Below are 27,875 nucleotides of genomic sequence, written 5' to 3'. Positions count from 1 at the left end.
CGTATAAAATGCTTTTAAAATGCAATTCTTGCAATAAATGCCCAGTGCCTTAATTACTAAGTAGTACGAGTATTAAAAGCGGACGACAATCGTCGCACTTAATAAATCAATCATCAATCATGGCGATACCTACACCCATTATTATAATGATGCCACGGAAGGCGTTAATTAGCTTGTTTCCCGCGATAACGAGCCAATAACCCGGTAATTATGAAATTAATTGTGTCATGATCACTTTTATGACCCACCTGACCTACTCCATTAAGGGCACAAGAATTTATTGTTCCTATATTATTTCATTAGAAATTGCATTGAGGACATTAAAGTGAGAAAAGCCTAAACTTGCAGAAAAGAGAAAACTCTATGTAGAGTTACATACACTTGTTGTATGTGATTGCATACAAAAGCTCCAGTTAGTCATGAACTCGTGGTGATAATAAACACAATAGACTAACTTTGCGAATATTAGAGCTTGAATAACCATTTTGTAAAAGCTATTTTTTCTTAAAATCTGATTTTCAACTACATAGTGTTATCTAGAATAAGCAAACACATTCATTATACTATCGCAACTAATACACACATCCATAAAAATCTCTACGCAAATCGCATGTAAACGCAAATTAAAACCCTTCGCATACCTACAGTGTCGCTTAAGACATTGCATTCACGGGTCATTGTAAAATGGAGGCTCCAAACGGCAAGCCCTAACTCAGTGTGGGTTGAACTACTGCACTGGACACACTTGCAGTCAGAACAGCAGTGTTAACTATGGAACCCAATGGACATACGTTTTTGGATAAAGTGCTGAAGATAGTGAAGGATACGCAAGATGAGAGTCAACCGCTGATTGAGTTTAAGCATCCTAAGGAATTAGAAGTAAGTTTGGTACTGTTAAAATATTTGTTTGCCACAAAAAAAAATATTTTCTTCTGGAATGCGATAAATATAGAGACGATTGTGTAGGGTTAGTTGTAAACAGGATGTAAGTAAGTTACTTTGTAGGTGCAGGCTGAGAGCTTTTTATGCAACATTCTTGCAAATTTTCCATTTACATATTAAAGAGCCGTTTTGAATAAATAGTCGGTTTAAGTAAATGTGTCAAGTCCCAATACACCGCTAGAGTGTCGAATTGTTGCTGTTTGCCGACAAATCGTTAAACATCGTTACCTGACCACTGTACACTTCGTAACACGCAGATTTCTATAGGCTCAATTAGGCTCTTTAGCTGCTAGCGATATATGTATAGCATAGGATTGTGTATTATCGAAATGCCACGCGACCAAAAAAGAAATGTACCCTACAGTATGTTTTGGTTGTCCCAAATAGGTATGTTTTAGACGTTTTTTTCGGGTTCACTTTTTCAGAAAATGTCTCTACATTTGATTAGACAAAATGGTATTTTAAATCTTCTACCTGCTTTTAGGTATTCTGTCTGAGTAGGTAGGTGGGCTTAAGGTTTAACGAGATGGATTAAAAAAGTTATTTTTAACCACAGGTATTTTTCCAAAGGATTGGTGTGACTCACAGTAATTCTAGAATGTTGTCACTACTCAGTTGCAAAAAAATCGGCCCTAGCCGTCTTCGAAAATATCAATCAAAATCTAAATCAAAATCAAAAATATTTATTCAGTTTAGACCACAAGTGGCACTTATGACCTAAGACACAATCGTGGTTTAATCCTTTCTTTGTATTTCTCTACTTTTTGTGCACTTTTTACCCGACTGCGCCAGAAGGAGGGTTATTACTTGATGTGAACATGTTTACTTGTACAAATAACTAAAAAGGTGGACCGATTGTTGTACCTCTGAGTGTATACTATACGAGACGAATGATATACGAGTACATAGTTGGAAGCAGTTGATAGTTAAATACTTTGATATTAATTAAAATGATGCATATTGCAATCTTAATTAATTATTATTGTTACGTAGTTATGTGCGTTTTTATTGTCACTAATGAGTCTGACATTACGTGAGTGAGGAACAATCTCGTTGAGTAAACAAGGGAGAGTAGGAATTTTTTGTAGGCATCCTGCAGCTTGTTAATAATCATATTAATTTTATGAATCATACACGAGCCAATAGTACGCAGTAGGTAATAGTATTCACGATAATTTTGTTTTTGGATGTTATTACTTGCTAATCACCCACCTTCGATTCGCGGACGATATTGTAGTCATGGCTGAGACCTTGGAAGATCTAGGCACAATTCTCGATGGCCTCAGTAGAGCCTCTCAACATGTGGGTCTCAGAATGAACATGGACAAGACAAAAATCATGTCTAATGTCCGTGTCGCACCCACTCCTTTGAAGGTTGGAGACTCTACACTCGAAGTTGTTGACAATTATTTATACCTGGGACAAACAGTCCAGTTAGCTGGAGCCAACTTCGAGAAAGAGGTCAATCGTCGAATCCAACTCGGCTGGAAGACGTAGCGTGGGCAGGCCTCCTACTAGGTGGACCGACGATCTGGTAAAGGTCGCGGGAAGAGCCTGGATGCTTAGGACCGTGCATTGTGGAAAACCTCGGAGGAGGCCTTTGTCCAGCAGTGGACGTCATTTGGCTGAAACGAACGAACGAACGAACGAACTTGCTAATAATGTTTTATAGCAATTCTTTCTCGAAGTGGTTCATTTTATGTAAGAGCTTCTAATTATCGACTAATGTTACTCGCAAATTGAACTCTTAATACTTTATGTAACTAGAATCCTCAGATCATAGAAGGGAATAGATGTGAAACGGGGGCGTGGCACGTGTCTCCGCGATATGCCCAGAAACGAACATCGCCCGCGACGCCAGGTTAGTCGCGATTCAGTCTTACTGAGGAAATGTTCTCCGATATTGTTGGATAATGCGTCGTAACGTGCAATAACATAAGTGAAACGAAGAACTACAGGAACAATGAAGTCATTTACCACATGTAAGTATTGCAAATCCATTGGTATTTTGCTTATAAATAAAAAAAACTAAACATTTTTACGAACGAATTCAGTGCCGTGACATTTACTGCGATATCGAAATTAGTGGTGATAAAAATTCAAACACGTTGTACATTGACGATTTGGTTAGCAACCACTTTATGTCATGCGTAACTACTGCGCAATGTATTTTATTTCTTCCGATATCCACTGACGCGTGAAAATACACAGTACGGCCGCATGTGCCGGTCGTAACATAGTGCAGGGCTCGTGTTCTAATACGGTTTCCTATTATCGATAAATAGAAGTAAATTATTATTTTCTATTTTCTAATTTTGAATGAAAAAATCATGAGTTGCTTGCGATTTTTAAGTTTTTACAAAAACAATAACAATAGTAGAAGGGATTAGTAACTGTCAACTATGTAATTACTATAAGAGCTAGTTGAAAGCCTAATATAGGCATTATTTTTGATGCAAAAATCGTTAAAGAACATAATAATAACGTATAATAATAAAAAGGTTTTCATACAAGCATTTTTTAAACCAATTTCGAGCCTTGCCCCCAGGATTTAAAGTATCGATATCTTATCGACTCCATTTTATCTTTCTTCTCTCTAATTGCTTTTTTCAAAGTGTGCGTCACGTCACGCGGCCATTGATTGGCCATAAGGCACGCCTTCTGGCCAATCACAGCACTTTTAAGCCGGTTGCACATGTTGTCGTAGACTCTCAGTCGCTTTGTTTTTACACAGTTGAATGTGTGTGTGGGAGCTGTGGTGGGGGAAATGTGGGGACACTGGTTCTCGTTGTAGTTACGCGCGACTTCATATCTATTCTCTTTCTATGATCTGAGCTAGAATCCATCCGAAAGTCATTTCAAAAATTAATAAATCCTTCTTCGTGGGTTCGATTCCCACCTTAGGCAATTGGATTTTTTCAAGTTATTAAACATTCTGAAGTCATGTTCTTCATTACACTTTTCAGGAGATCTTAGATCTGGACGTCACTGAAGGAGTGAATGACCAAGAGCTGGAGTCATGCGTGCGCCAAGTCTTGCAGCACAGCGTCAAGACCGGCAGGTCTACCTTCAGGAACCAGCTGTACGGTGGGACTGACATTTACGGACTCTCGGGGGCGTGGATCTCCGAAGCTTTTAATACTAGCCAGTAGGTACTTATCACATATTGTTATAGTATTTAGTTCTTATACATATACCTACTCGTAAACTAAATCTTGATACATTTCTGGTGTGTACTTATATCATTCTAAGAAAGGCAAAAGTTTGCAGGTGATTGTAAATACCTACGACCCTACGTACTTCGCGCTCGTACCAAGCTATCACTAGTTTTTCACTGGTTGGGTTTCTCTTTTTTTCTCATCTTAGCTACTAAAAGTTACCAAGCTCTTCTTTCGTTCGTTCGTTTCAGCCAAATGACGTCCACTGCTGGACAAAGGCCTCCTCCAGGTTTCCACTAAACTCTTCACAATAGTTTAATTTTCCAAAGAATTTTTTTTCTGCGAGAGTGCGAAAGTTTTGTGTAAAAGCTGGGTATACCTACCCATTATAATTTGGGTTTATCATGATTATTTAGCAAAGATAACTGGTTGTTTCTAAATATTCCATTCCCTAGGAAAAATGTGCATAAGCTGGCGGTTTGAAAAGTTGTTTACCTTCCGAGCCTACTTAGATGCAAAGGATTTTATGAGAAATACCTGTTTTGATATGTTTGCTTTGCAATGTTCTTTCATTTACATTTACATTACATCGTAATATTCCTAGTTTTATCAACCGACTTCAAAAAAGGAGGAGGTTCTCAATTCGACCCGTATGTTTTTTTTTTCTATGTTTGTTACGCGATAACTCCGCCAATTATGAAACGATTTGAACAAACCTTTTTTCGGCGTATAGGTAATACCTCAAGGGTGGTCCCATTTAAATTTAAAAATAGAAAAAATAACCCCCAAGGGTGGAAAATTGGGGATGAACTTTTTTATACGCAATATCTCCGCCGATTATAAATCAATTTGACTGATTATTTTTTTGTTGAATAGGTATTATCAAAAGGGTGGTTTCATGCGAATTTGAAGAAAATATTTCACCCCCAAGGGTGGAAAATTGGGGATGAACTTTTTTATACGCAATATTTTTAATTTTTATTTTTTTTTTGTGTTCACGCATTTGAAGTCGGTTTTATTTTTTTAAAAAGTTAATTATCCATAGTAGATTTGTCCGTACATCCTACACAGAAAATAAGACAGAGAAATACATAGTTCACTTGTTTAAAAAATAAACCGGGAAAAATAAAAGACGCCCACTTGTTTCAGGGTTTGCGTACCCGGACGGCCAGAGGTCGCGGGTTCAATCCCCGATCTGTGTGCATGAACTTAAACTCTGTGTAAGCGAGTTTAAGCTAAATCCTCCATTTGCCTCTAGTAAATTAGAAAAGGTTGTCCTCCTGCAAGGCACTAAATGACCTGATGGTGATGGTTAAACCGATCCCTTACCTATTCCAGGTACACCTTCGAAGTGGCGCCAGCCTTCACGCTGATTGAGCTTAAAATAATCCGCCATATCCTCCAGCTCTTCGGCATGCCCGAAGGAGACGGCATCTTCAGTCCTGGAGGCAGCATGTCCATGTTCTATGGGATCGTTGCTGCGAGGTACAGAGCCTTTCCCGAAGTGAAGAGTAAGGGCATGAGGGGACTGCCTGAGATGGTCTTGTTCACCTCTGAAGACGTGAGTATCTCATCAGAAAGTGTTTTTCAATTTCATTTTTCTCATCTATTCTTCAAATGTTTTTGACATCCAAAGTTAGGTACCTATATTGCTATCAGATTAACATGACAAGCATTGATATGACACTGAGTAGTCTGGAAGAGATCGCTTTTGAGACCGACCGCATAATTAATTCCGATTTTTGTGTGGTGTGCAAATAACAGAATTTATCCAAGTATTTTCAAGACGAGTGCCTTGTGTTGAGGTTAAGCTATTGCGCTAGGAGGAAATTATCTCATCATCATCATCATCATCATCAACAGTCCTTTACAGTCCACTGCTGGACTATGAGCCTCCTCCACTACAGTGGAGGGTTTTGCCATAATCTCCACTTAAAAAAAATTCTCACCAGCGTTTTTTTCAGGGCTAAAATACTATTTTTTTTTTTTTATATCTAACAACTACAGCTTTCCTAATTCAAATTTCTTTTTTACAGAGCCATTATTCCATAAAGAAGGCTGCGCACTGGCTAGGCTTCGGCACCGAAAGCGTTAAAGTTATCAAAACAAACCAGCGCGGTCAGATCTTAGTGCCAGACCTGGACTTAGCCATCCAGAGAGAGAAGGACGAGGGTAGATGCCCATTGTTTGTGAACGCCACCGCTGGGACGACAGTGCTGGGAGCCATTGATGATCTTGTGGCGGTGTCTGACGTATGCAAGAAGCATAACGTTTGGATGCATGTTGATGTGAGTATAATTTCATAGATGAAGATTGACGATAGTTGCGTACTTTAGAGGTATATGGTATAACTGACGATAGTTGCGTACTTTAGAGGTACAGCAGATAATAGTTGCGTACTTTAGAGGAGGTACAACAGATAATACGTAGTTGCGTACTTTAGAGGTGCAACAAATAATAGTTGCGTACTTTAGAGGTACGAGTACAACTAATGATAGTTTTACGTACCTTAAAAGTTATTTTGTTTTTTATGGTTTTCAGGCATGTTGGGGTGGAAGTCTCATATTGTCACAGAAACATCGCAACAAATTGGACGGAATAGAAAGGTAATTTGGTCTTTAACTATTTAAGCTCCGTAGAACAGTGTGATATGTGATAGTAAACTTAAGATAAAGAGTCAGCCCATTCAATAAATAAAACATATTTGAAAAGAGAAAAAGAGCATTGGAGGAATTGTACAACTCTTAACACTTTGGCCGATATCCACGGGAAGGTATAGAGTTTCTACTACTTTGCCGGTTCCACAAGGCATGACACGGCTATCTATCATCATCATCATCATCATTTCAGCCACAGGACGTCCACTGCTGAACATAGGCCTCCCCCAATGACTTCCACATCGCACGGTTGGTAGCGGCCTGCATCCAGCGCCTTCCTGCTACCTTTATCAGGTCGTCGGTCCACCTTGGTCGTTGGTCCACGGCTATCTATACTAATATTATAAGGAAGAAAAATTTGATTGTAATACCATAAAACTTTTCTATGAACGTTTCCAGAGCAGACTCGATATCGTGGAACCCGCACAAGATGGCGGGCGCGCCGCTGCAATGCTCCTTGTTGCTGGTGCGCGCGCGCGGCTTGCTGCACGCCGCCAACGCGGCCGCGGCCAAGTACCTCTTCCACCAGGACAAGTTCTATGACGTCAGCTACGACACGGGCGACAAGAGCTTGCAGTGCGGGAGGAAGGTAGGTGAAGATTTGTTAAGAACATTAGTCGCTGTGACTTCTAGGTAGCCAGTATCTATAGCGTGCCTGCTCCCAGCAAGGATAGCAGGTTCAATATGACAAGTTCTATGACGTCAGCTACGACACGGGCGACAAGAGCGTGCAGTGCGGGAGGAAGGTAGGGATATTAGTCGCTGCTTCTCTGTGTAGCCAGTGTCTATAGCGTGCCTGCACCTAGCAAGGAGAGCAGACTCAGGGTATGTTCCTTTATAGCACTGTGAGCACTGCTCACTGCTCCACAACCACCAGTGAGAGCTAGGAGCCAACTCCATAAATATTTTTTCTTTCTTTCTTTCTTGTGTAGCCAGGATCTACTGCATGCCTGCACCCAAGTATCTCTTCCACCAGGATAGGTTCTATGACGTCAGCTACGACACGGGCGACAAGAGCGCGCAGTGCGGGAGGAAGGTAAATGTAGATCGGTTAAGAATGTTACGCCCGTATTCACAAACGATGCTTGCTTAAGTGAAGCAGCAAATCGAACGCACCGCATTGAACAGAGCTCTGTGATTGGTTCGTATGTCACCCTGTGCGTCCACGCGCACTGTGAGACCTCAAGGTAATGTTTGTGAATACGGGCGTTAGTCACTGTGACTCCTGTGTAGCCAGGATCTTATAGCATGCCCGCATCTATCAAGGAGAGCAGACTCATAGGATATTCCAATAGACCAGTGTTCGCTGTGTTATAATGGAACATAGCCTCAATATCGTGGAACCCGCACAAGATGGCGGGCGCGCCGCTGCAATGCTCCTTGTTGCTGGTGCGCGCGCGCGGCTTGCTGCACGCCGCCAACGCGGCCGCGGCCAAGTACCTCTTCCACCAGGACAAGTTCTATGACGTCAGCTACGACACGGGCGACAAGAGCGTGCAGTGCGGGAGGAAGGTAGGTGAAGATTATTGTTAGAATATTAGTCGCTGTGACTTCTAGGTAGCCAGTATCTATAGCGTGCCTGCTCCCAGCAAGGATAGCAGGTTCAATAGGACAAGTTCTATGACGTCAGCTACGACACGGGCGACAAGAGCGTGCAGTGCGGGAGGAAGGTAGGTGAAGGTTTCATAATGGTGTAGGATATTATAATAAGGAAGCCCAACACGATTTTGGGGAGTTCTTCGAGCGATTAACAAAAAGAGGGAGACGTTACACGCTGTTGTGTATCCACTTCATCACATAAGCAATGTATATAGGGTCAGCAACTAGACGATTTCTATTCTATGACTATTTTTTTTCTTTTATCAGTATCTTCGGTTTTCTTATATCGTTTGTCAACAGAAATAGCCTAGGCGCAGACCACCGACTTTTAGTTGGCCGATAGTTGGGTCGGACTGTTAAAGTGCGCACATTACACCGATTTGGTATCGGCCGATTCTTCATACACATAAGAATCGGGCCCAACTATCGGCCAACTAAAAGTCGGTGCTCTGCGCATAGGCTTAGAAATATAACTTTAAAAGTTGGACCAGTAGTTCAAAAATGCTGGTTTAGCAAAGTGCTCTGCAAATTCTGCAATTTAGGATTTTGCTCACCTGTCGTTATGTACAGATGTCGGGACTTAAAGTTACTCGTATAGGTAACAAAAATGCTGTGTGCTGTGTGTGACTGTAACAAATTATTTATTTAGTCCTTAACTTTTCTTCACAGATAGACGCTTTCAAGCTGTGGATGATGTGGAAGGCGCGCGGTGACGCCGGCTTGTCTTCCCTCTGCGACCACACTATGGAAATCGCCCGGTTTTGTCTGCAAACGGTGGCGAAGAAACCAGGCTTTCGTCTAGTTGGCGACGACCTGCAGTGCCCTAATGTATGCTTCTGGTATATCCCAAAGTTCATGAGGGGAAGAAACGAAGATGATCAGTGGTGGGAGATTATGCACAAGGTAAGAAGGCTTACTACACAGACATATTTCACAGGGTTTTGCGTATGGATGGAAGTATGACAGTTGAGGGATAGGATCAATTTTGGTGAACAGTAATGATGATGGGGCATTATAATTTTTGGTAAATGGCTGAAACAGTTGGAGTAAAGGATCGTTCACACAGAAAAAGGTAAGGCTGAGTTACTTTAACTCTTACTACTACTACTACTACTTTAACTCTAACAAACGTAAAAAATCTGTCAAAGTTCAAACGAAAACAACGGTAATTGCTATAGTTAAAGTAAGTGGTGCAACTCAGCCTTAATTTTTTGTAGCTAAGCTACCTTTTGTAGCTAATTTTGAAACACTAAATACAATTTATTGAATCCTATGAAGTATCTGAATGGAATTTTTAGAGACCGTTTACAGTACTATTCTTTCGTTTCCAGATCACCCCCAAAATCAAAGAGCTCCTCACGTTGTCTTCACAGCTGATGGTGGCGTATTGCCCCGTGAGACAGTTCCGCAACTTCTTCCGAATGGCCTTCACCTTCCACCCCGTGACCCAGGAGAAGCAGGTCCTGGATATGCTGCAGGCGATAGAGGAGTGTGGGGAGATGGTTACCCTGGCTATGTTATGAGTTTTGCCCCATGATGCAAAGGCTTGCCCTAAATTCTGCGACCATGAAGGATTTTTAACCATTGGATCTCCCTTTGAGGAAATAAGAAACGGTTTTGATAGTACATATTTTATAAAACATCTGAAATATCAATACGATAGATTATTATTACATTTTTTATAACATTTATTTTGTTACCAGATATTAAATATTTCTATAACTTACATTTAATCTTATTTTAATTAGATACATTTAAAACGTGAGCTCTTCATAATATAGAGTTCGATTGGGATTTGGGATGGAAAAAAAAAGCTTTATTGGTTTATTTAGTTTAATGATCACTATGGAAAATTATAAAACTATTCGTATATCATGGACTTGCAATTCTTGTGGTGAATTCTAATTTCAATTATTCAAACCGGTTGACAATTATAAATGGTTCTTCGTCCGTTGGCTATAGTGTTGGGATTTGGGATAGAAAAGAAAAGCTTTATTGGTTTATTTAGTTTAATGATCACTATGGAAAATTATAAAACTATTCGTATATCATGGACTTGCAATTCTTGTGGTGAATTCATACTTCAATTATTCAAACCGGTTGACAATCATAAATGGTTCTTTGTCCGTTGTTGGTCAGTGTTGTAGGCACATCAAAGGCGATTAACATCGACAGTAGTGCTGCGCTCAGAAGCGCACGTTATCGACGATCCAGCCGAGGTATCTGTCGACGCGTGTGTAGATACCGGGATGACTGCGTTCCCCGCACCCCTTGCCCCACGAAACCACGCCCACAACTGTCCAGCGGCCGCTGTCCATTTGGTACATTAGGGGGCCGCCGCTGTCGCCCTGGAAACAAGCCAAAAATGTACTGAATGTGGCACGTTATTCTGATATTCAAATTATCGTATGTGTGGCACTTGTACACGTCCCTAGTAGGGCTTTGTGATCATTTTAGGGCACCAACTATTTCAAAAGAAGACATTGTCTTTAATATTCAAATTCTTAATTTGATGTGAGCTTTTTAAAGGCAGATATAAAGTACGAAATATATGAGTAGCTATGTCTACACTACTGCCAAGGCTATCAGTATCTACTTCAGGAATTCGGACATTATCGGCTGGGTAATAAAGCGAAATAATCACAGGTTTTTTGGTAGCAGAATTGGTGTGTCCATCTTCGGCTTCATCATCACTTTCCATAAGGTAAGTTGCAGGCCAAGAGTTTCCCCGTAGTTATCAAAAAACATTTGTACATAACTGTTTAGTTAAATAATCAATTTAAGAATTCTTAGGTACCTGACAAGAGTCCTTTCCTCCCTCACGCCCTCCAGCACAGATGCTCTCATCGAAGATGGAGTCGACGAAAGCCTCTACGCAGCTCTGCTGAGGCCACACTGGTACCGTCACCTCCATTAGAGTTGTGCTGTGCGGCCCGCCGTACCATTGGGTGCCCCAACCTGTTACAGTTCAGTGTGCCTACCATGAGTTTACGTTAGGTGAGTTCGCTAGCGAATACGTCAAAAAATTCTATGAAGATTTTATGTCTCGAAATTAGCCGCTAGGGGCGCTGCACAATATGTCATACATTTAAATGTCATTTTTTTACTCAGTCGCTAGCGAGCACACCTGACGTAAACTCATGGTAGGCACACAGAAGATAAATTAGAGTAGTATAGCATACTTCCTCCAGACATGTCAACATTATACAGTTTAGGATCTATCAGGAGAACAACAAGAGTTTCAACTCCTTTTCCTAGCAATGCTCCAGTTTTGTTCAGTAGCAGATGATAAAGAGTCTTTTGACGGTGACAGCTGTATCATTATAACATTGATAGAAGATACCGCAACGGAGAAAAAAGCCCTATTATCTCCCTCATCAGTGAATAGAACTTCTATTCTTTACCACTTTGTCATCTTAAAAATCGATGCCAAGACAAGAACAACTTTTTTTTGTTTCCTCAAAATAAAGTTTCCAACTCACCAATAGCAATAGCGTTCTGATCCGTGATATCCATTCCCATCGGCGGCAGACAGATGGGCCAGACGTAGGTGTTGAACACAGCGGGCCTGTGCAGCTTCAGTATGGCTATATCGTGGTGATACGAGGGTAGTTCGAAGTCCACGTGCTGACGGATCTCTACCACTCTGAAGTCGTAGGATCGGGAGTCGTTGGTGCGGTGGAAGTCGTACTCTCCTAGTCTCACGTGGAGATCTTCCGCTTTCCACCTAGACAGAAGGATTATTTCAGTTTAATAAACGGTTATGATGTCACAGAAGTAGTTTCCGAGAAGTTTCCTCTGGTCTAGAAGAACTTTTGAATAATGTTTTCACTAGCGACCTACATCCTACATGTTGCCAGTAGTTGACTGTAAGCTAAAGGGAAGGGCCAAGAGCCCTTAGTAGGTCTTCGCCTGTTACTCTTCTTCATTGTTCTTTGAAGACATCTATTTGGATATCTGCTGTTAAAAATACCCTCATATTTTAAAGCTGCATAAGTACTTTGTCGTTATAGTCACAGATGCTTTTTCGACAATCACTGGATTCTTACCTCCTCGTGCAATGCGCGGCTGTGAGTACATGTCTGTCGGTGATAAGGGCACCTCCACAGTACTGCTCGAAGCCGACAGGCGTGATGGAGGCCATCCAAGGCCACTCGCGAGGGTTGGCAGGCCTAGCGCCCGTCACTCGCCCGTGAGGCCGCGTGCTCAGGCCGCAACCTGCGCAGAATTACCGAACTTAAGTGGCAGTGGGTTTTGGCAGCTCGTAGAGCCGATAGCCATTGGGGCAGAAAAGTTTTCCAGTGGCGGCCACGAGCTGGAAGACGTATGTAGGCAGGCCTCCTATTAGGTGGACCGACGATCTGGAAAAGCTATCGGGAAGTGCCTGGATGCGGGCAGCGCAGGACCGGTTGTTGTAGTGAACTCACTCCTAACAAATTACTAAACACACATAAAAATATTTAAAAAATTCGTGATCTGTGTTAATGACTGAAAATAAGTACTCACTTGAAAGGCAGCATTGCCAGCGGACTACCAAGGATACAACAATAAAACACAAAGCTATTCCACATTACTTTAATGGTCTTCTACGGACCTCTGTTCTCTGCCCTTGTGACCTTCAGGATGGCCTCGTTGGCCTCCTCTCTTGGTGCGGTGGCGGGGAGGTCCCCAGCTAGGCTGGCTTCGCGAAGGTCTGCCAGCTCGTCGGGACAGCATACTCCGATGGAACTGTAGAGTACAATAAAATTTGTCCATAAATAGGTACCCCGTGCATATTATGAAAGTAGGTGCTTACTACGTCCGTATACTTTTCCAATTAAAATATATTTTTATTTTTCTGATCTGCAAAGCGCCTGCACTAATTTTGACGGCACTTTTACTTAGCATTGATTACTAAAATAAACAACTGAAAAGTGGTGAAATAAATTGTGATATAAAAATGCCCGTTTGCAGAGAAATTCGCGGACATTCCTGAATTTGAGTAAGATTAATCAATTGTCACTACCCGTGGCTAATGCATTGGCAAGTTTACGATATAATCTTATCGATTTTAGACAAGCCCATACTCGTACATCTGTTGTCTAAGATTATATCTATGAAAATGTTTTTTCATATTCCAAGGCAACTTACGTGCGCTGTATGATGCACAAGTAGTCCATAAACTTGGTGAAGTCTTTCTTGAAGTCCTCCTGGACGCAGAAGTGCAGGTGGCGACAGTGGCCCGCCTTGCCGTTGGGCAGGAGACAGGCCTGGTGCGGCTCGTTAGGCTAAATAAACCATTGGCAGCAAATTATTATGTATAAGCCCCGTGGACCGACGACCTGTGGCTCTAGCACGCAAAACTTTCGACTTCGAATCGTTTGCGTATTTCGAAACCTTTAGCGCCTCTGTGAACGTGATTACCGTGACATAGTGAGAAATGGTAGCCCGAAACTAATTTTGACAATCGAGATCGTCACTTTATCGTTGAATTCGAAGGCTGGGTATCGAATTTTGTCGATTACGCAAACGATTCGAAGACGAAAGTTTTTCGTGCTGGAGGTACCTACTAGCTAGTGAAGGTCGCGGGAAACATCTGCATGCGGAATCAAGACCGGTCGTTGTGAAAATCCATAAGTGAGTCTATTGTCCAGCTGTGGTCAGCAATAAGATCACTAATATTATGCACACAGTAGGTAAGTACTTAGGTAGGGGAAAGTAATACGAGATGATCCTCTGAGGTAAGATGATCTTTCACGATTGTGCTGAAACCACTAACATCATTTAGTTTCTTTCACTGGTAAAACATAGCTCTGGACACCTCCCCGCCTCAGTCAAATCGTAATGGTGGCGTGAGCGATATATCGAATTTGACGATCGATCACTAATCACCCCCTGATAGTTTATACCAATTATCTACCAAAATCTACTAAACGATTTCGCACTACTAAATCATCGTTCTCTTTGCCTCAAATCTACCAAAAAAGTAGAAATCTACTAAAAGTGGTCACGCTGTGGCCGCCGCCGCCCGCCGGCCGGGGCGCTTGACGACAGCTGCGTGCCTCGTACCATGGTACTCAGTGCGCGTTGTGACAAACGACGCCCGCCAATCGCCATACAGAATGCGATAATTAAGCGACAGTCGCTATTGCAAGACATTTCATAATATTTATCAACTCTCGGCGAACAGACTTTAGTGCAGAGCCCCGATTACGGTAACTTTTAACGTCTACAATCCAGACACGCTTCTCGATTCTGCGATACGATTGGTCGTTCAACAGCGTACGTCAGCTGTTTTGACCAATCGTATTGCAGAATCAGAAATACCTCACGGAGCCCGAGACCTTTCCAATGAATGTAAAACCGTGGAAATCGGTTCGTGCGTTCTAGAGTTATAGCGTCATCAGGGAGGAAAACCCGACTTATTTTTATATAGTAGATAAATTGGCATGTTGACATGATATATCTTAGTAGTTCGTAAGTAACTGCGTAATTATACTGTTTCTACTTGTTTAAAACAATTAATAAACACCAACATTTCTATAATAAAAGATTGACATAATAGTGTGGTGCCCATAGATAATTTATTTTACCTACCGATTCATACTTAATTAATAGTGTCGTGCCCATAGATAAATTGAAAACTATTAATAATAACCGGTTATTATGAATAATTACCGACAGTCCCGGTAAAAGTGATAAATTAATCACATTTAACAGTGATTATTTAATAATTCAACCTTAGTACTAACAAATTTCATAAAAGAGAACAACATCTTGTGTACGTGCTTGTGTACAGCCAAACTTTTAAATGTTTTGATATTATATATTAATATAATTTACCTCACTAGTTTTCTATCACGTTGGTACCCTTGTTGGTTTCTTAGGTTGGTAGAAAAAGTCAACCTAACTTTGAAAACTGCTAGCTAGGGAGTGCAGAGCCCCGATTACGGTAACATTTAACGTCAACAATCCAGACACGCTTCTCGATTCTGCGATACGATTGGTCGTTCAACAGCGTACGTCAGCTGTTTTGACCAATCGTATTGCAGAATCAGAAACGCGTCTGGATTGTAGATGTTAAAAGTTACCGTAATCGGGGCTCTGACTCTTACTATTACGTGCTCTGTGATTATGGCCCCGGACTGACAAGTCAGTGGCCGCGGGCATAAAGCTAAAGATAAAAATGGAAGCCACACTTGGAACAAAAACTTGAGTCAAATACCTGCTTATCTCTATCTCGCTCTCTGTGGGCCGACCTCTCTTTTTAGTGTGGACCGTAGTATTGCTATCTCCTTATTTAAATCTCCTAGTAAATTCTTCGAAATAGCCAATTCACTAACCAAATCAGAAGTTAAACAAATAAATAATTAAATATTTGAACTACGATTACCTAGTTAAATTAAAAATCACAAAATTGTCGGCCGTTTAGGCTAAATGTGTTGGCGAATCAGGGAATTACAATCACAATTCCTGGGGAATGCCGGTACCGTGTGGCAACATCGGCCCAATCCGGCCCATCATGGCGGTTGTTTACTATTTTGTTTACTATGCAGTTAATTTCGTTTGAGATTTTTTACAGGACCTAATCATTGTTTTATCACAAGAAATGGTGCAAAATTTTGTAGTGCGTGGTTGCGGTAGTAGGTGGTGCTGGAAGTGACTTAAGATTCCACGCGTAAGTGTTTATTTCGTGATTTCTGACATTGGATCATTGGAAACATAATATTTCTTTGTATTTTCACAGTAATTTCGTCCTAAAACGTTTTACCAGTATTTACACTTATTATTTAATTATACCTACCTATATATAGAGTATAGAAATAAAGATTTCACATTGAGTTTCATTGACTTTAAGCAAATTTATATTTTTTGTTTATTTAGAAAGAGAGAGTCTGCCCACATAGAGCGAGATAGTGATACATAGGTTGTGCTTCAAGTAGGTATTCGGAGTGTGGCCTCCATTTTTATCTATAGCTTCATGGCCGCGGGAAGGACGCGGGGCGGGGCGGGAAACGACAGCCGGCGCTTTACTCTCTGGCAGTTCAAGCGTTCACACAAAGGAAGCGGTCGCAGAGCGATCCAGGAGCGGGAATGTTAGTTATATTTTTAACTTATTACAAATACGCAGATTCATCATGAAAACGACTGAAAAACTTATTGATTTAGTAAAACCACATCCGTGTCTTTATAATACCAAAGACAGACATTATAGACACACGTATAAAAAGGATATGATTTGGGAAAAAATATCAAAGGCTTTAAATCAAAATTGTAAGTACTTTTTATCTATTATTATTTGTTATTATTAATTCTTTGTTAATCGTAATCCAAATCCGTCCGTAACTGTTAAACAATAATAGGTACCTACGTTTTGGCTTTCATAATCTAAGGCTGGGTTGCATCATCTTACTTTAACTTTGACAAACGTCTATTTGTGAATCGTAAAATGTCTTTAAAACAATAGTTTTTTGTGAAAAGTCCTTTGAATACGTAGAATTTGCACTGTTTTCATTATTTTTTGTATCACAACACCACTACTCGACGCGATTTTTCTTGTTTTGATTGGCAGCGCCTCGCGTGGTAAGAATAAGAACTAAATATTTCAATTTGCCGCGGCATTTTGTAAACGGCGATTGAATTGCCTATCAAATGTGGCATATTATAAAGTGCCAAGGCAATTTATACGTCTTTGCCTTCGGCATTTCTTCTTACGCTGGATCTTACGCTACCGACCTTCCGCAAATTAAAAGATGTCGCAACTGGCTGCCTCAAGAGCAATCTCTGGCACTGGCTAATTATAAGTTCACATATCAATTTGTAATTTTAGGAAATTGTAATTTTAAGTATAAATTAATATTTATTTACTTATGTACCTATATCTTGGCTATGGCAGAATAACAGGGTTTGTGGGTCTCCTGCAATCACTGAGTCATAGACCTTTTTGTCTCTTATGATTTTTGTATCTGTGAAAAACTGTAAATGAAACCTGTTTTGAGACAAATAAATACTTTCTATTCTATTCTATTCTATTCTATTTCATAGAACGGCGAGCGTTTGTGAACTGACGACGCCGTTTGTAAAATGCGGAATCATACAATTTGCCTGCGATAGATACTTAGATGATTAAATATACCTACATATTTGATTATTGATTGATGATTGATAAATTATGAAATTTAACTTTAGAAGGACGGATTTGGATTAAAACTTAGATTAGGATTAAAGAAAATCGGCATAAGGAATCTCCGGTTATCAAATATCTATCTGTAAAAAAATATGAATCTATTGTTACAGGTGATGAGACGAAAGCTAAGTGGAAGAACCTTAAAGACTCTTACGTAAAATATAAAAAAGACATAAAGGATACCACGGGTCAAAAAAGAAAATATCTAAATTGGACTTGGGCTCCATATTTGTCATTTCTAGATTGCATTCCAGAACGTAAAGTGACGTCATCCGATATTTTGAAACCGGCTGAAACTCAAGCCGATGATTTTCAGATGGATGAAACTTTATCACTTGATATGCTGCATGAGCCGCTGCAAAGGCCCGAATCGCCACACACTGCCCTTTCAGAAACATCTACTACGAGCCTACTTGAGACACTGCCGACACCGCCAATTTCTTTACATTCTGCATCCAAAAAGATCAAACCGCCTAAAAACGACATGGATAAGGTACTAAACTATTTAAAAAATAAGAGAAAAAAGGATGCAGTCGATTTGTTATTTAGCAGTTACGCAGAAAGTTTTAAAAAACTGAAATTACGAACTCAAGCTGAGGTCAAATTGAAAATGGCACAGATTTTCATTGAAGCTGAACTTAAAGATCTAGACTCAGAAAACGAAGTTGCAGAAGCAATGGATGCTTCTAACCTAACTTCACGCGGACAATTGAATTTTGAATGCCCACTCCAGTTTAAAAAAGAAATGTGAATTGTGAAGTGATGAAGAATCTTATTTAAGGTGACGGTGTTATGTTAAACATTTAAAAGTTAATCATTTGTTTCTTTTATCATTTTACTCTGTCACACATGGACCTATAAAAAGTGTTTTTAAAGGTCCATGCTATCAAACTGTGTATTTGTGGAGTTTGTGTAATTTAAGTTTTAGTTAATAAAAATAACAGAAAAAAAGATACAGTCGATTTTTATTTAGCAGTTGAATGCAGAAAGTTTGAAAAAACTGATATGATAAGAACTCAAGCAGCTTTTTACCCAGTTATCTACTTGTTATTGGATAGGATATCTCAAAAAAATCCGATGTAGGGAACTTGTATAATATTTAAAAAAATAGAAAAGTGGGGTGCAAAGAGTGTAAAAATCATTTTTAACTTATATTTCGATTTTCGTTCCTCCCATCACTTGGTACTAAATGCAGATTTTTTAAACAATTCAATACTATACCTGAGTTGCACCACCAAGTTTTAACCGTAACTACATAATAATATTATAACGATAACCGGTAAAGTAAGATGGTGCAACTCAGCCTAGCTAGTTTTTAAATCTTAGATTGTTGAATTTTAACGGTGGACATAAGGATTTTATAGTGAAGTGACGTAATCGATTGTTAAGTTAAATGTTAACATTTTCCTAATGCTCAAAGGACAAAGTTCGTGAAGTCTGTAAGTATCCTACTTAAGTATTTTAAAATCCAATTCGCATGCAAATGCAGTATGTTAGCCTAGAAATGTATTGGTAGTATTGGCACCTTTAGAGGCGCCGTCGGGGCGCCTTCAGCACAATAAGGGTCTGACTGAACACATATGAACTCAGCTTTTGATTCAATAATAAGTTTTAATTGTTTTCAATAAGGCTTCAAAAGCCTCTTTTACATTTATGTAGGTGCAATGGCTATAAAACCTGTCATTACTTTTCGGATCAATAAGACTAAGTTTGTTATACATTGGACTACCCATTTAAATGCTATTTCAGCTATCCCTATTATAATAATTACGGGGGCTAAGGAGATAAAAGGAGGGTTGGAAGTTTATATTATGAAAGTCCTATGTGTTTAAAGTAAGAGAGTTGAAATTTAAAATGTATGCGCTATAGATGCTAAGAGCGGATTTTACGAAACTCCACCCCTAATGGAGTAAAACGAGGTCCACGCGTACGAAGTCGCGGGCGGCCGCTAGTAATAATTATTATGGTTTTAATTCATGGTGGTTGATGTATTTTGCATTCAGTACCTATTTATTTAATTTAACCTCGGATGAAACAAATCTAAACATCTACATAATTATTCTGTGCCTAAACTGAATTCTTCCATGAAAAAATAGTAATGTAATATTTTATTAATAATATTAAATTGATTTTAATACTCGTATGGTCTTGTGCTATTTGTGTGATATTTTGACGTAACATGATGTTTTCATAGGATTGTTACCGATAAACAAGTGTCGAGTGTGTCTGGGTCCTAAGTTGATAGTTTGATCGGACGTTATGTCCAATTGCGAAGGAATCGCTCAAGACTGCCTTAAAGTCGAATGAAGCTGTTAACTTTTGTTTCACTTTTACGATAATATGGAGACGCCTACCTCCCAACTACACGGCTCCATATGGACATGTGAAAGTATAAAAGGTTTGTTGATTAAGTTATTTAAACGCAAACAAAAGTACCTATTTATGTATCGTATTATTACAATTACTTTTTGTTAAATATTTGTATTTCAACCTGTGCTATTCCTATGTGATAACAATGGGGGCATTACAATTTACATTCATCATCATCATTATCATCATTTTCAGCCACAGGACGTCCATAGCTGAACATAAAATGCCTCCCCCAATGATTTCCACAATGGCCGGTTGGTGGCGGCCTGTATCCAGCTCCTACCCGCTACCTTTACGAGGTCGTCGGACCACCTTGTGACAATGAGACAATTTACATTGTTTTACACTAATTTACAAGATAATGGTTGGTTTGGCATTATTTAAATTGATAAATAATAATTATTAACACATCAATATCTTTACTCATTGTCTGTCTGGTTATTTGTAATACTTAGTTAAAATCTAAGTAACTAGATGGCGTTACAGTAGATTGTGTAGTTTTCTACATCGCGGTATCGAAGTTTTTTACCCTGCCCGACGGGACGGGACAAAACACCGTTGTTGTGATTGTATCGCAAAGGATATTCTTTCTTAAATTGAGACCATGAAAATTTATCATCTTCTGACGCATTAAGTCACGGCATAAGTTAAGAAACAAATAAGTAAATATGAAAGATTCAAAATTGTTTATCACCTCAATGTCTATTAAATACCACGGTATTTAATTAACTAAACACGTTTAGTGGCAATTAAAAATCACTTTCATTTATTACCAAAAATTTCGCCAAATTCATCTATATATATAAAAATGAAACCCGTTTCGCGTTGTCACGGCATCACGTGTGAACGGCTGAACCGATTTCGATAATTCTTTTTTTTAAATGTTTGTGGAAGTCCAAGGATGGTTCTTACGGAAAAAAATATTAAGAAAATCTCTACGCTAAGGCGGTACGAAGTTCGCCGGGTCAGCTAGTTATGGTATAACAATTGAAAACTGCCTACGTCTATTAGCACGTATTGTAATATTTATTGCCAATAATTCAAACTAACAATAAACTTGAATGAAATTGTAACTTTAGTTATACGTTTTTACGACACAGTCTCACCGTTTTCGTGAGCGAAAATGCAAATCGAACTAGCTACGCCCACTTAGGCGCCAGTTCTTAATTATTGTTGTATGGCGTAGTGTTGGGATAGAAGCCGCTCTAAATTATATCGATGAACATTATACTTCGGCAAAATATTAAGCAAAAAAAAATCATATTTTTTACTGTTCATGGTTGCCCTGATTCAGGGCGAACGAAAATTTTCGTAAATGCGGGTAATTTTAAATAACGCACTGTGATGCCAAATTTTTACTGTTTAAAACTCAAGATTACCAGTGTCTTTATTTTTTTAAACCAAGGCAACAAATAGTGTTATGTATGTAATATTATTATTCTACGAGTATGTCAATGATAGGTAATCGATTTAAATGGTAGTTAATAGGATTGAAAATTTTCCCTGGTTCTAAAACCAAAATGTTTGTGTAAAGAGAATGGCACAGATCCCACCCACACTATGTTTTGAGCGAATGTAGGTTACGCACCATCGATAAAGAAAATTGTCGACATTTAGCCAACTCTAGTCTGATCTACAGGATTGCAATCGATTTTGACAAACTATATTAATTGCTTGAAGTAGCCAGTGGCGATTATATTGAGTTTGAAAGGTTATATCAGGTTAGTTAGTACCAATACAGTATAATTAGAACTATTCACACAGTTGCGCACAGAGACAGTGGTGGTGCACAGTCAGCGTCAAATAGTTCGTGTCATCCAAAGTAGCCAAAAAGTTCACAACACATCTTTGCTACAACTGGAATAAAATTGTGTTAACAACTTTTTGGTCACTTTGGGTGTCACGAACTATTTGAGGCTGACTGTACCAACCTTCTTTTGCAAATCTCACTCCGTAAAGCAAAGCTACTTCTAAGCCTTCGTCGTTCTCCACTCATGCCCAAACGCCAAGAACTGGGGCGACAAATTGTTATGTCCACACAACTGGCCCGTAAGGAGAGATATAAAAACTTTATTACCTGATTTGCATTCATTTCGACGAAGCGCTTGGCTCTTCCACTGCCGATGAGGATGCCACCGGCAGAGAACACCTCCTCCCACGCGGGGTCCATAAATTGCGCTGCGAACAAAAGTGTGGTCACCCTGGAGCTTTGGGACACCATAAAGTACAAGTTATCAAACCACAATACCGCAGAGATGGTTTTATATGCGAAATGCAAATTGGAAACTCGTAACGTTGGGTATTAGAAACAAAATGCGTCAACTATTCTTGGAATAGGAATATTTGCTTGGTGAAGGTTCTATTTTATTGAGAATATGGGTTTAGGGTCATTCTACAGCGAAATGGCTTGATCGATGATAGCTTAAGAAAATCATGGTAACGGGACTATTGCCACGTTCTCGCTTTTATTACTGCAACTCCTGTGTCGACAGGATCTAATTTATTTTAGTAAGTAAGTAGGTGCCTATAGTATTCGATAAACAGTCATTAATGTATATTTATTTCAAACTTAAATGCACAGTACATAAGGCGAATTTAATACCATTGAAATTCTCCTGCAGTTAACCTTAGGGTCAAACTGAGAATACAGTAAGAGGTATAACAAAATTATTAAAACCCTGAACTTATTGTCAGATAAAAATCCTCTTCGTAAGAAGAATCGACCATTCCATAACGGAACTGGGGCCTAGAAAGTGTATAAAAACATTGTCGTCGAGTAATCGACGAGTAGAAGTGAAGCGATATGCAAATTGAAGCTACAAAGTAGGGGACTGGACCTTGTCCCTGTTTCAGACAACAGCTGCGCGTACGCAGCGTATCTTCTGCGAACGACATTACGTTTCATTGCTGTTGACCGATTTAGTCAAAACAATGTTGATAAGCTGACCTTAATAATATCTTAGGCTGGGTTGCACCACGTAACTTCGACGATAACCGGTGTTTTTTGTATGGAGTTTGATAGATTTTTGACGTTTGTCAAAGTTAAAGTAAGATGGTGCAACCCAGCCTTAGTGTATAATATAAGCTAGCTGATTCGGCGAACTTACCGTCTATGTTTATGAGAAATAATGTAGGATTTTAATGGTGAAAGAATTTCTCGGTCAAGCATTTTCGGAGCTTATTTAGTACGAACAAACAATCGGTATAATAAATTTTAGTGCAACGAAGGTATTTATTTGTTATTCCTAGATTTTGACTGAAACTTTATAATGGGAAAGATCATAGGTATGTATTTATATCAGCAACAAGCTATTTATTCAACAAACCTGATTATTGCTTTTGAAGAAAAATATTAATGTACCTAAATTCCTCCAGTTATGCCAATCATAGTTGTTCTAATTGAAATCAAATCAAAAGGCATTTATAAATTGCAAATTTTCTGTAACTAGGTAGGTACCTAAATCAAATACTTATTCCTCTCACTCATGAAACAATGTTGGTAAATAAATTTCATTCATTGAATCACTCATAAAAATGTAACTAATGCACAAACTTACACTGAAAGCCATCTCCCTGAACCCCAACCACAGCCACACAAAGCACCAACACCAGCAGCATCGTCGGCTCCTCAACTCGATCTGTGAGGCCACGCGGACCACCGGATGCTGATAAACTAATCCGCAGGATGTTCACGACTGATAACTCCGCTGAAATCATGAAAAATGCCCGGCCCGCATGCTGTGCGAATATTTATGGCATTTTGGCAAATTGTTTTCTGATTATTTAGTTGGAAGGTTTTCCTTATTTACTGTCCCTGCACCTTGCTTTTTTATAACTACGAGTATGTACCTACTAAGCCCTTTCATGGCACTTAATACCTACGCATCCCAAATCGAATGACTTTAGAAGTAAGACTTTGACTAATCTGTTCCTTGTCTTGTTCCCAAAAGTAATCTACTAAGCGCTTTGGGCACTTTTACATGTCCCAAATTGCTTTTTTTATAACTATGTACCTACTAAGCTTTTTCACAGCACTAAATAAATATGCATCCCAATTGACTTCAGATGTAATACTTTACTCATCTGTTCCTTGCCTTGTTCCTAAGAATTATCTAAGTCCTTTGGGCACTTGTACATGTCCCAAATTAACTCAGCCCTACACTGGTACTATAGTACTATAGTTATAGGTATTTACTTAAAAGGAATATTGAAAGGTTTCGTGCCTTTACACAATAATTTTAGCAGGATTTCCTACTTCTCCTCCAATACTTTGATTCCTTTTTTGCAATATTTTACAGCCACTAAGCTCGAGGTCCCATTGTAAGCTTTGTAAAAGTAAAGGTTACGTTTAAATTACTGGCACTCACATTGTTTTCAGTGCCTGCCGCCATATTAGTAGGTAGCACATTATATTTTATGGTCCTTTGCAAGGCAGCCGTAAGCGCGACCTTGGCGCAGGCGCAGCCATTGCGTCGCATTCTTGAAGCATTGTTTAGGCTAAGTTAATATGGTAATGCTATAGCCTAACTTGAACAGTATCAGCATGCATGTATTTGGAATGGACTGTCGTCTGCGGTGTTTCCGGACCGATACGACCTGCAAGCTTTCAAGAAGAGAGCGTATCTTCATCTTAAAGGCCGGCAACGCAGGTGTTTCGTCTGCTCGTTTGCCTCCTGTCATAAAAAAAGAATAAAGAAAAAAATGTATTTAACGCAAGCAATGCATAACACACTAGTTACTCGCAACTTGGCCAAAATTTATTGCAACAAAGATTGAGCTGGCTTAGTGTTAGTTGTCTTCATATTTATAAGTCCGAATACGGAATCTCAAAACTTCAGTTCATCTCGATAATTAGCTTAAGTAAAGTCTTTATAAAGGGAGAGTTTCCCTGCGTGATCGAATCAGAAATGAGGAGATCCGAAGGAGAACCAGAGTGACTGACATAGCCCGCAGAATAGCTAAAATCAAGTGACAGTGGGCGGGGCACATAGCTCGTAGAGCTGATGGCCACTGGGACCGGAAACTTCTTGAGTGGTGACCACGAGCCGGAAGACGTAGCGTGGGCAGGCCTCCCACTAGGTGGACCGATGATCTTTCGGCTGAAATGAACGAACGAACGAAAGTGAGAAAGGATAAATTAATAACAAAGAGTTATTTTTTCTCTAGATAATGTGTTATCCTACGCGAATCGATACCAGAACTTCCGAGCCGAAAGAGTTCTCTCTCCACCCATCTCATAGCGTCGGATACGGGACGTTATTTCACGACGGATATTTTCAGCATTTTTCCAATTTAATTTAGTATTGTGGCTTTTCTCCCACGGGCTGTGTTTGCTCAAATATTTTGGCAGTGCCATAAGTCAAACAGTAGGCGGTAATATGGCACCTGTACCACGAATATAATTCCATTATCATAGCGAAAGGACATTACTTATGCAAGTATGCGTGTCTGCCTGAAATAAAGCCAATTGTTGTGTGTACCAGTTTATTAATTAGGTAAAGTATTTTAGATGCAGTTAAATTTGCATATGCGATAATATGCCGAGTTTATTGTACCAGTGTGTTTCATCAACAGCCCTTTAATCATCAACAGCCCTTTACAGTCCACTGCTGGACTATGAGCCTCCTCCACTATAGTGGAGGGATTTGCCATAATCTCCACGCTTGGCAGGCGGGTTGGAGATCGCAGTTTAAAAGATTGATGTTTTTCAGAGAGCGCTGCTGCCCGTTCTCTGTTTGATGTGTAGTCCCTAAGTCGCCTCTTACGACACCCGCGGGAAGAGTATGGGTTGGTGACAAATGTATTCTACTCTGCCGTCACCACACACACGGCGGGTGTGTTTACCATTGCGTTATTGCATATTGATTTGAAATTAATGTTGAAACTTGTATTCGTTTCTATGTACCTTTAAACGATACATGCCACTACTAATCTGATGCTGATATTTGTAAATTGAATAACATTTGAACCCAGGCTCAAATAAGAAATTATTTAGGTAATATTGCCTTGAATAATTTATCAGTTTTCAAGTTATTAATTAAAGTAGGTAACATTTTTATAACAAGGTTGTCTTTAGTTGATCAAGCTTAAATTTTGCAAACAAAAAGCGTTTAAAATCTTCGCCTCAAGGCAGGTTTAAAGACCTAGACAATTTCTCAAAACAAAGAGTACATATAGTGTGCTATTTGCATAACGAACAGACCTTCAAAGCAGGTGCATGTAAAATTAAATTGAAAAAATATGTTCCTAGACAGGATGTCGATTTAATTGTAGTTATTTACGAATGCTAATGAGATCATACAAGTTTTTATGACGTGTGGAATACTGCAGATTATAAGGGTCAGGGTCAAAATCATGAGAAACATTTTATAAGCCTAGTTTTATTTGTTGTGTTCTTCTTTAAATTATTGTTTGAACTATAGGCTACCTACAGGAAAATCTAATACAGTGAGTGTTCACTTATAATTTAAAATTCATTGGAAATTTTCCTCCAAAATTCACTTTTCGCTGTAATTTTAATATTTATTTATTTATTTATTTAAACTTTTATGCCAAAATAAATTTGTACATAAGGCGAACTTAATGCACTAAAGCATTCTCGAAAAGTTTACCTTTGGGTTGAGCAGAAAAGAAATTTGTTGAATATCTTCCATGTTTGCAGAATGCATCGAAATAAGTGAACCTATCCTGGACACCCGAAGACGGAGGTCAAAGCAGAGATGACCCAGAAAGACTTATGACGATTTGGAAGTAGAAGAAGGATTTACTTCACCTTGGACCGAGTTGGTTGGAGAATTTGGAGAAGATCTTTGCCGCGTTACCGGAGGCGTCGAATAAAGCAAGTAAGTGGATATAAATATCATAAAATTATACAAATACTAACTAGGTGGACCGACGATCTGATGAAGGTCGCTGGAAGAACCTGGATGCGGGCAGCTCAGGACCATTGAGAGGCCTTAGTCCAGCAGTGGAAGTCATTTGGCTGAAACGAACCAATGAACGATACATACTTTAAAGTTGTGTACTCAGAAGCTCCGCTATAATTTAAATCAACATCCTTCAAGATACATTCTTTTATTATCCGCTTCTATTCTTAGCAACCACGTTCCTGTTAATAAAACTCGTTATGCAAATATCGTAACATATCGCTTTGTTTTGAGTAATTGCGCAAGTCGCTGCTTCATCTTGATAAAGAGTTATATTTTTTGATTATTCTTTGGTTTTACTGTGATTTAAAAATGGCATTTTGGCAGCCGAAGATTTCGATTTATTTTGGCTAAAGATAGGAAAAGCTTCAGTCGTTCTAAGTTAATTTATTAATTTACACGAAAAAACTTTTGTTCACAAAACAATTGTTTGGCATTATTTTCATCTTGTCTATAAAGAAGGATTATCACTGGGACATGTTCGTGTAAAAGCTCTGTTTCAAAAATACGAGTAATAATGAATATTATTATGACTTTTAAATATCCTATAATCTTATAGTATCAACGACTTCTAAATTATGGTATTATTGCATTACTTCACACATTCAAACGTAATAGGATTTCCATATCACGACTCGTTCTCGCATCGTCTGCTATAAGGAAATGCCGTCTAGACGTAGTCATACTTACAAAAGCATTATTTCCTACAATCGTTTAAGTATCGGTTTTATCTTATAATACTTAGCTAGTTGGTGCCCGTGACTTCATTCGCATACTATTTACTTCCCTTTTGTTGAGTTGAGTATACTTATTTTATGGCTAAATGTATCTCTATGCTTTACTAATTTTCAACAAATCTATTCAAAAGTTTAAAGAGATTGTTGAAACCAAAAATTAAAAGTTAAAACCATCAACTTTTAAGGCATTGTAAATTAACAATTCTTTTTAAAAATCCATATTTCTGTAAATTAAAGCATTTTTTCCTGTAAGATGGGAAAAAAAGTATACATATTTTGATTTTATCCAGCAGTTTCAGCATGAAAATGTACCTAACAGC

The 27,875-nt window shown here is 39.1% G+C and overlaps 3 protein-coding genes across 5 annotated transcripts; 2 read left to right on the top strand and 1 right to left on the bottom strand.

Moving 5' to 3' along the window:
• Positions 1-643: 643 nt before the first annotated feature.
• LOC114349962 (glutamate decarboxylase 1) lies at positions 644-10,277 on the top strand. Of its 2 annotated transcripts, XM_028300562.1 has the most exons (9): positions 644-879; positions 3,909-4,090; positions 5,439-5,661; positions 6,137-6,388; positions 6,642-6,706; positions 7,157-7,292; positions 7,450-7,503; positions 9,026-9,259; positions 9,688-10,277. In XM_028300562.1, the coding sequence occupies exons 1-9, from the start codon at positions 772-774 to the stop codon at positions 9,877-9,879; spliced, it is 1,446 nt and encodes a 481-aa protein (XP_028156363.1). In that variant the 5' UTR covers positions 644-771; the 3' UTR covers positions 9,880-10,277. The 2 variants fall into 2 exon arrangements, with proteins under 2 accessions (XP_028156363.1, XP_028156365.1); XM_028300564.1 differs by lacking the exon at positions 7,450-7,503 and having other exon boundaries at positions 719-879; positions 7,157-7,346; positions 9,688-10,118.
• Positions 10,240-23,706, bottom strand: CLIP3 (clip domain serine protease 3). 2 transcript variants are annotated; one of them, XM_028300571.1, is made up of 9 exons: positions 23,450-23,706; positions 21,970-22,070; positions 13,487-13,623; positions 12,951-13,084; positions 12,406-12,574; positions 11,839-12,083; positions 11,154-11,314; positions 10,501-10,704; positions 10,240-10,323 (listed from the first exon to the last, which is right to left on the bottom strand). In XM_028300571.1, exons 1-8 carry the CDS (start codon positions 23,607-23,609, stop codon positions 10,543-10,545), a joined length of 1,269 nt encoding a protein of 422 aa, XP_028156372.1. In that variant the 5' UTR covers positions 23,610-23,706; the 3' UTR covers positions 10,240-10,323; positions 10,501-10,542. The 2 variants fall into 2 exon arrangements, with proteins under 2 accessions (XP_028156372.1, XP_028156371.1); XM_028300570.1 differs by lacking the exon at positions 10,240-10,323 and having other exon boundaries at positions 10,489-10,704; positions 23,450-23,699.
• Positions 16,228-18,467, top strand: LOC114349977 (uncharacterized). Its single transcript, XM_028300591.1, has 2 exons — positions 16,228-16,609; positions 17,633-18,467. The coding sequence occupies exons 1-2, from the start codon at positions 16,474-16,476 to the stop codon at positions 18,271-18,273; spliced, it is 777 nt and encodes a 258-aa protein (XP_028156392.1). The 5' UTR covers positions 16,228-16,473; the 3' UTR covers positions 18,274-18,467.
• Positions 23,707-27,875: the final 4,169 nt, after the last annotated feature.

The sequence above is a fragment of the Ostrinia furnacalis genome, unplaced genomic scaffold, assembly GCF_004193835.3.
Source record: "Ostrinia furnacalis isolate ACB-3 unplaced genomic scaffold, ASM419383v2 OfSCF0767, whole genome shotgun sequence".
Classification (NCBI taxonomy): domain Eukaryota; kingdom Metazoa; phylum Arthropoda; class Insecta; order Lepidoptera; family Crambidae; genus Ostrinia; species Ostrinia furnacalis.
This window is presented reverse-complemented; position numbering and strand designations above follow the sequence as displayed.

Bases quoted from the DNA above. Each gene is read 5' to 3' on its own strand.
- LOC114349977 (XM_028300591.1), top strand. From the start codon at position 16,474: ATGAAAACGACTGAAAAACTTATTGATTTAGTAAAACCACATCCGTGT. The intron at 16,610-17,632 runs GTAAGTACTTTT...CTATTGTTACAG, and splicing joins AAAGGCTTTAAATCAAAATT to GTGATGAGACGAAAGCTAAG.
- LOC114349962 (XM_028300562.1), top strand. From the start codon at position 772: ATGGAACCCAATGGACATACGTTTTTGGATAAAGTGCTGAAGATAGTG. The intron at 5,662-6,136 runs GTGAGTATCTCA...TCTTTTTTACAG, and splicing joins TCTTGTTCACCTCTGAAGAC to AGCCATTATTCCATAAAGAA. The intron at 7,293-7,449 runs TTCTATGACGTC...CAATATGACAAG, and splicing joins ACCTCTTCCACCAGGACAAG to TTCTATGACGTCAGCTACGA.
- CLIP3 (XM_028300571.1), bottom strand. From the start codon at position 23,609: ATGATTTCAGCGGAGTTATCAGTCGTGAACATCCTGCGGATTAGTTTA. The intron at 11,315-11,838 runs GTGAGTTGGAAA...GAACTGTAACAG, and splicing joins TCAGAACGCTATTGCTATTG to GTTGGGGCACCCAATGGTAC. The intron at 10,705-11,153 runs GTACCTAAGAAT...GCTTGTTTCCAG, and splicing joins GAGGAAAGGACTCTTGTCAG to GGCGACAGCGGCGGCCCCCT.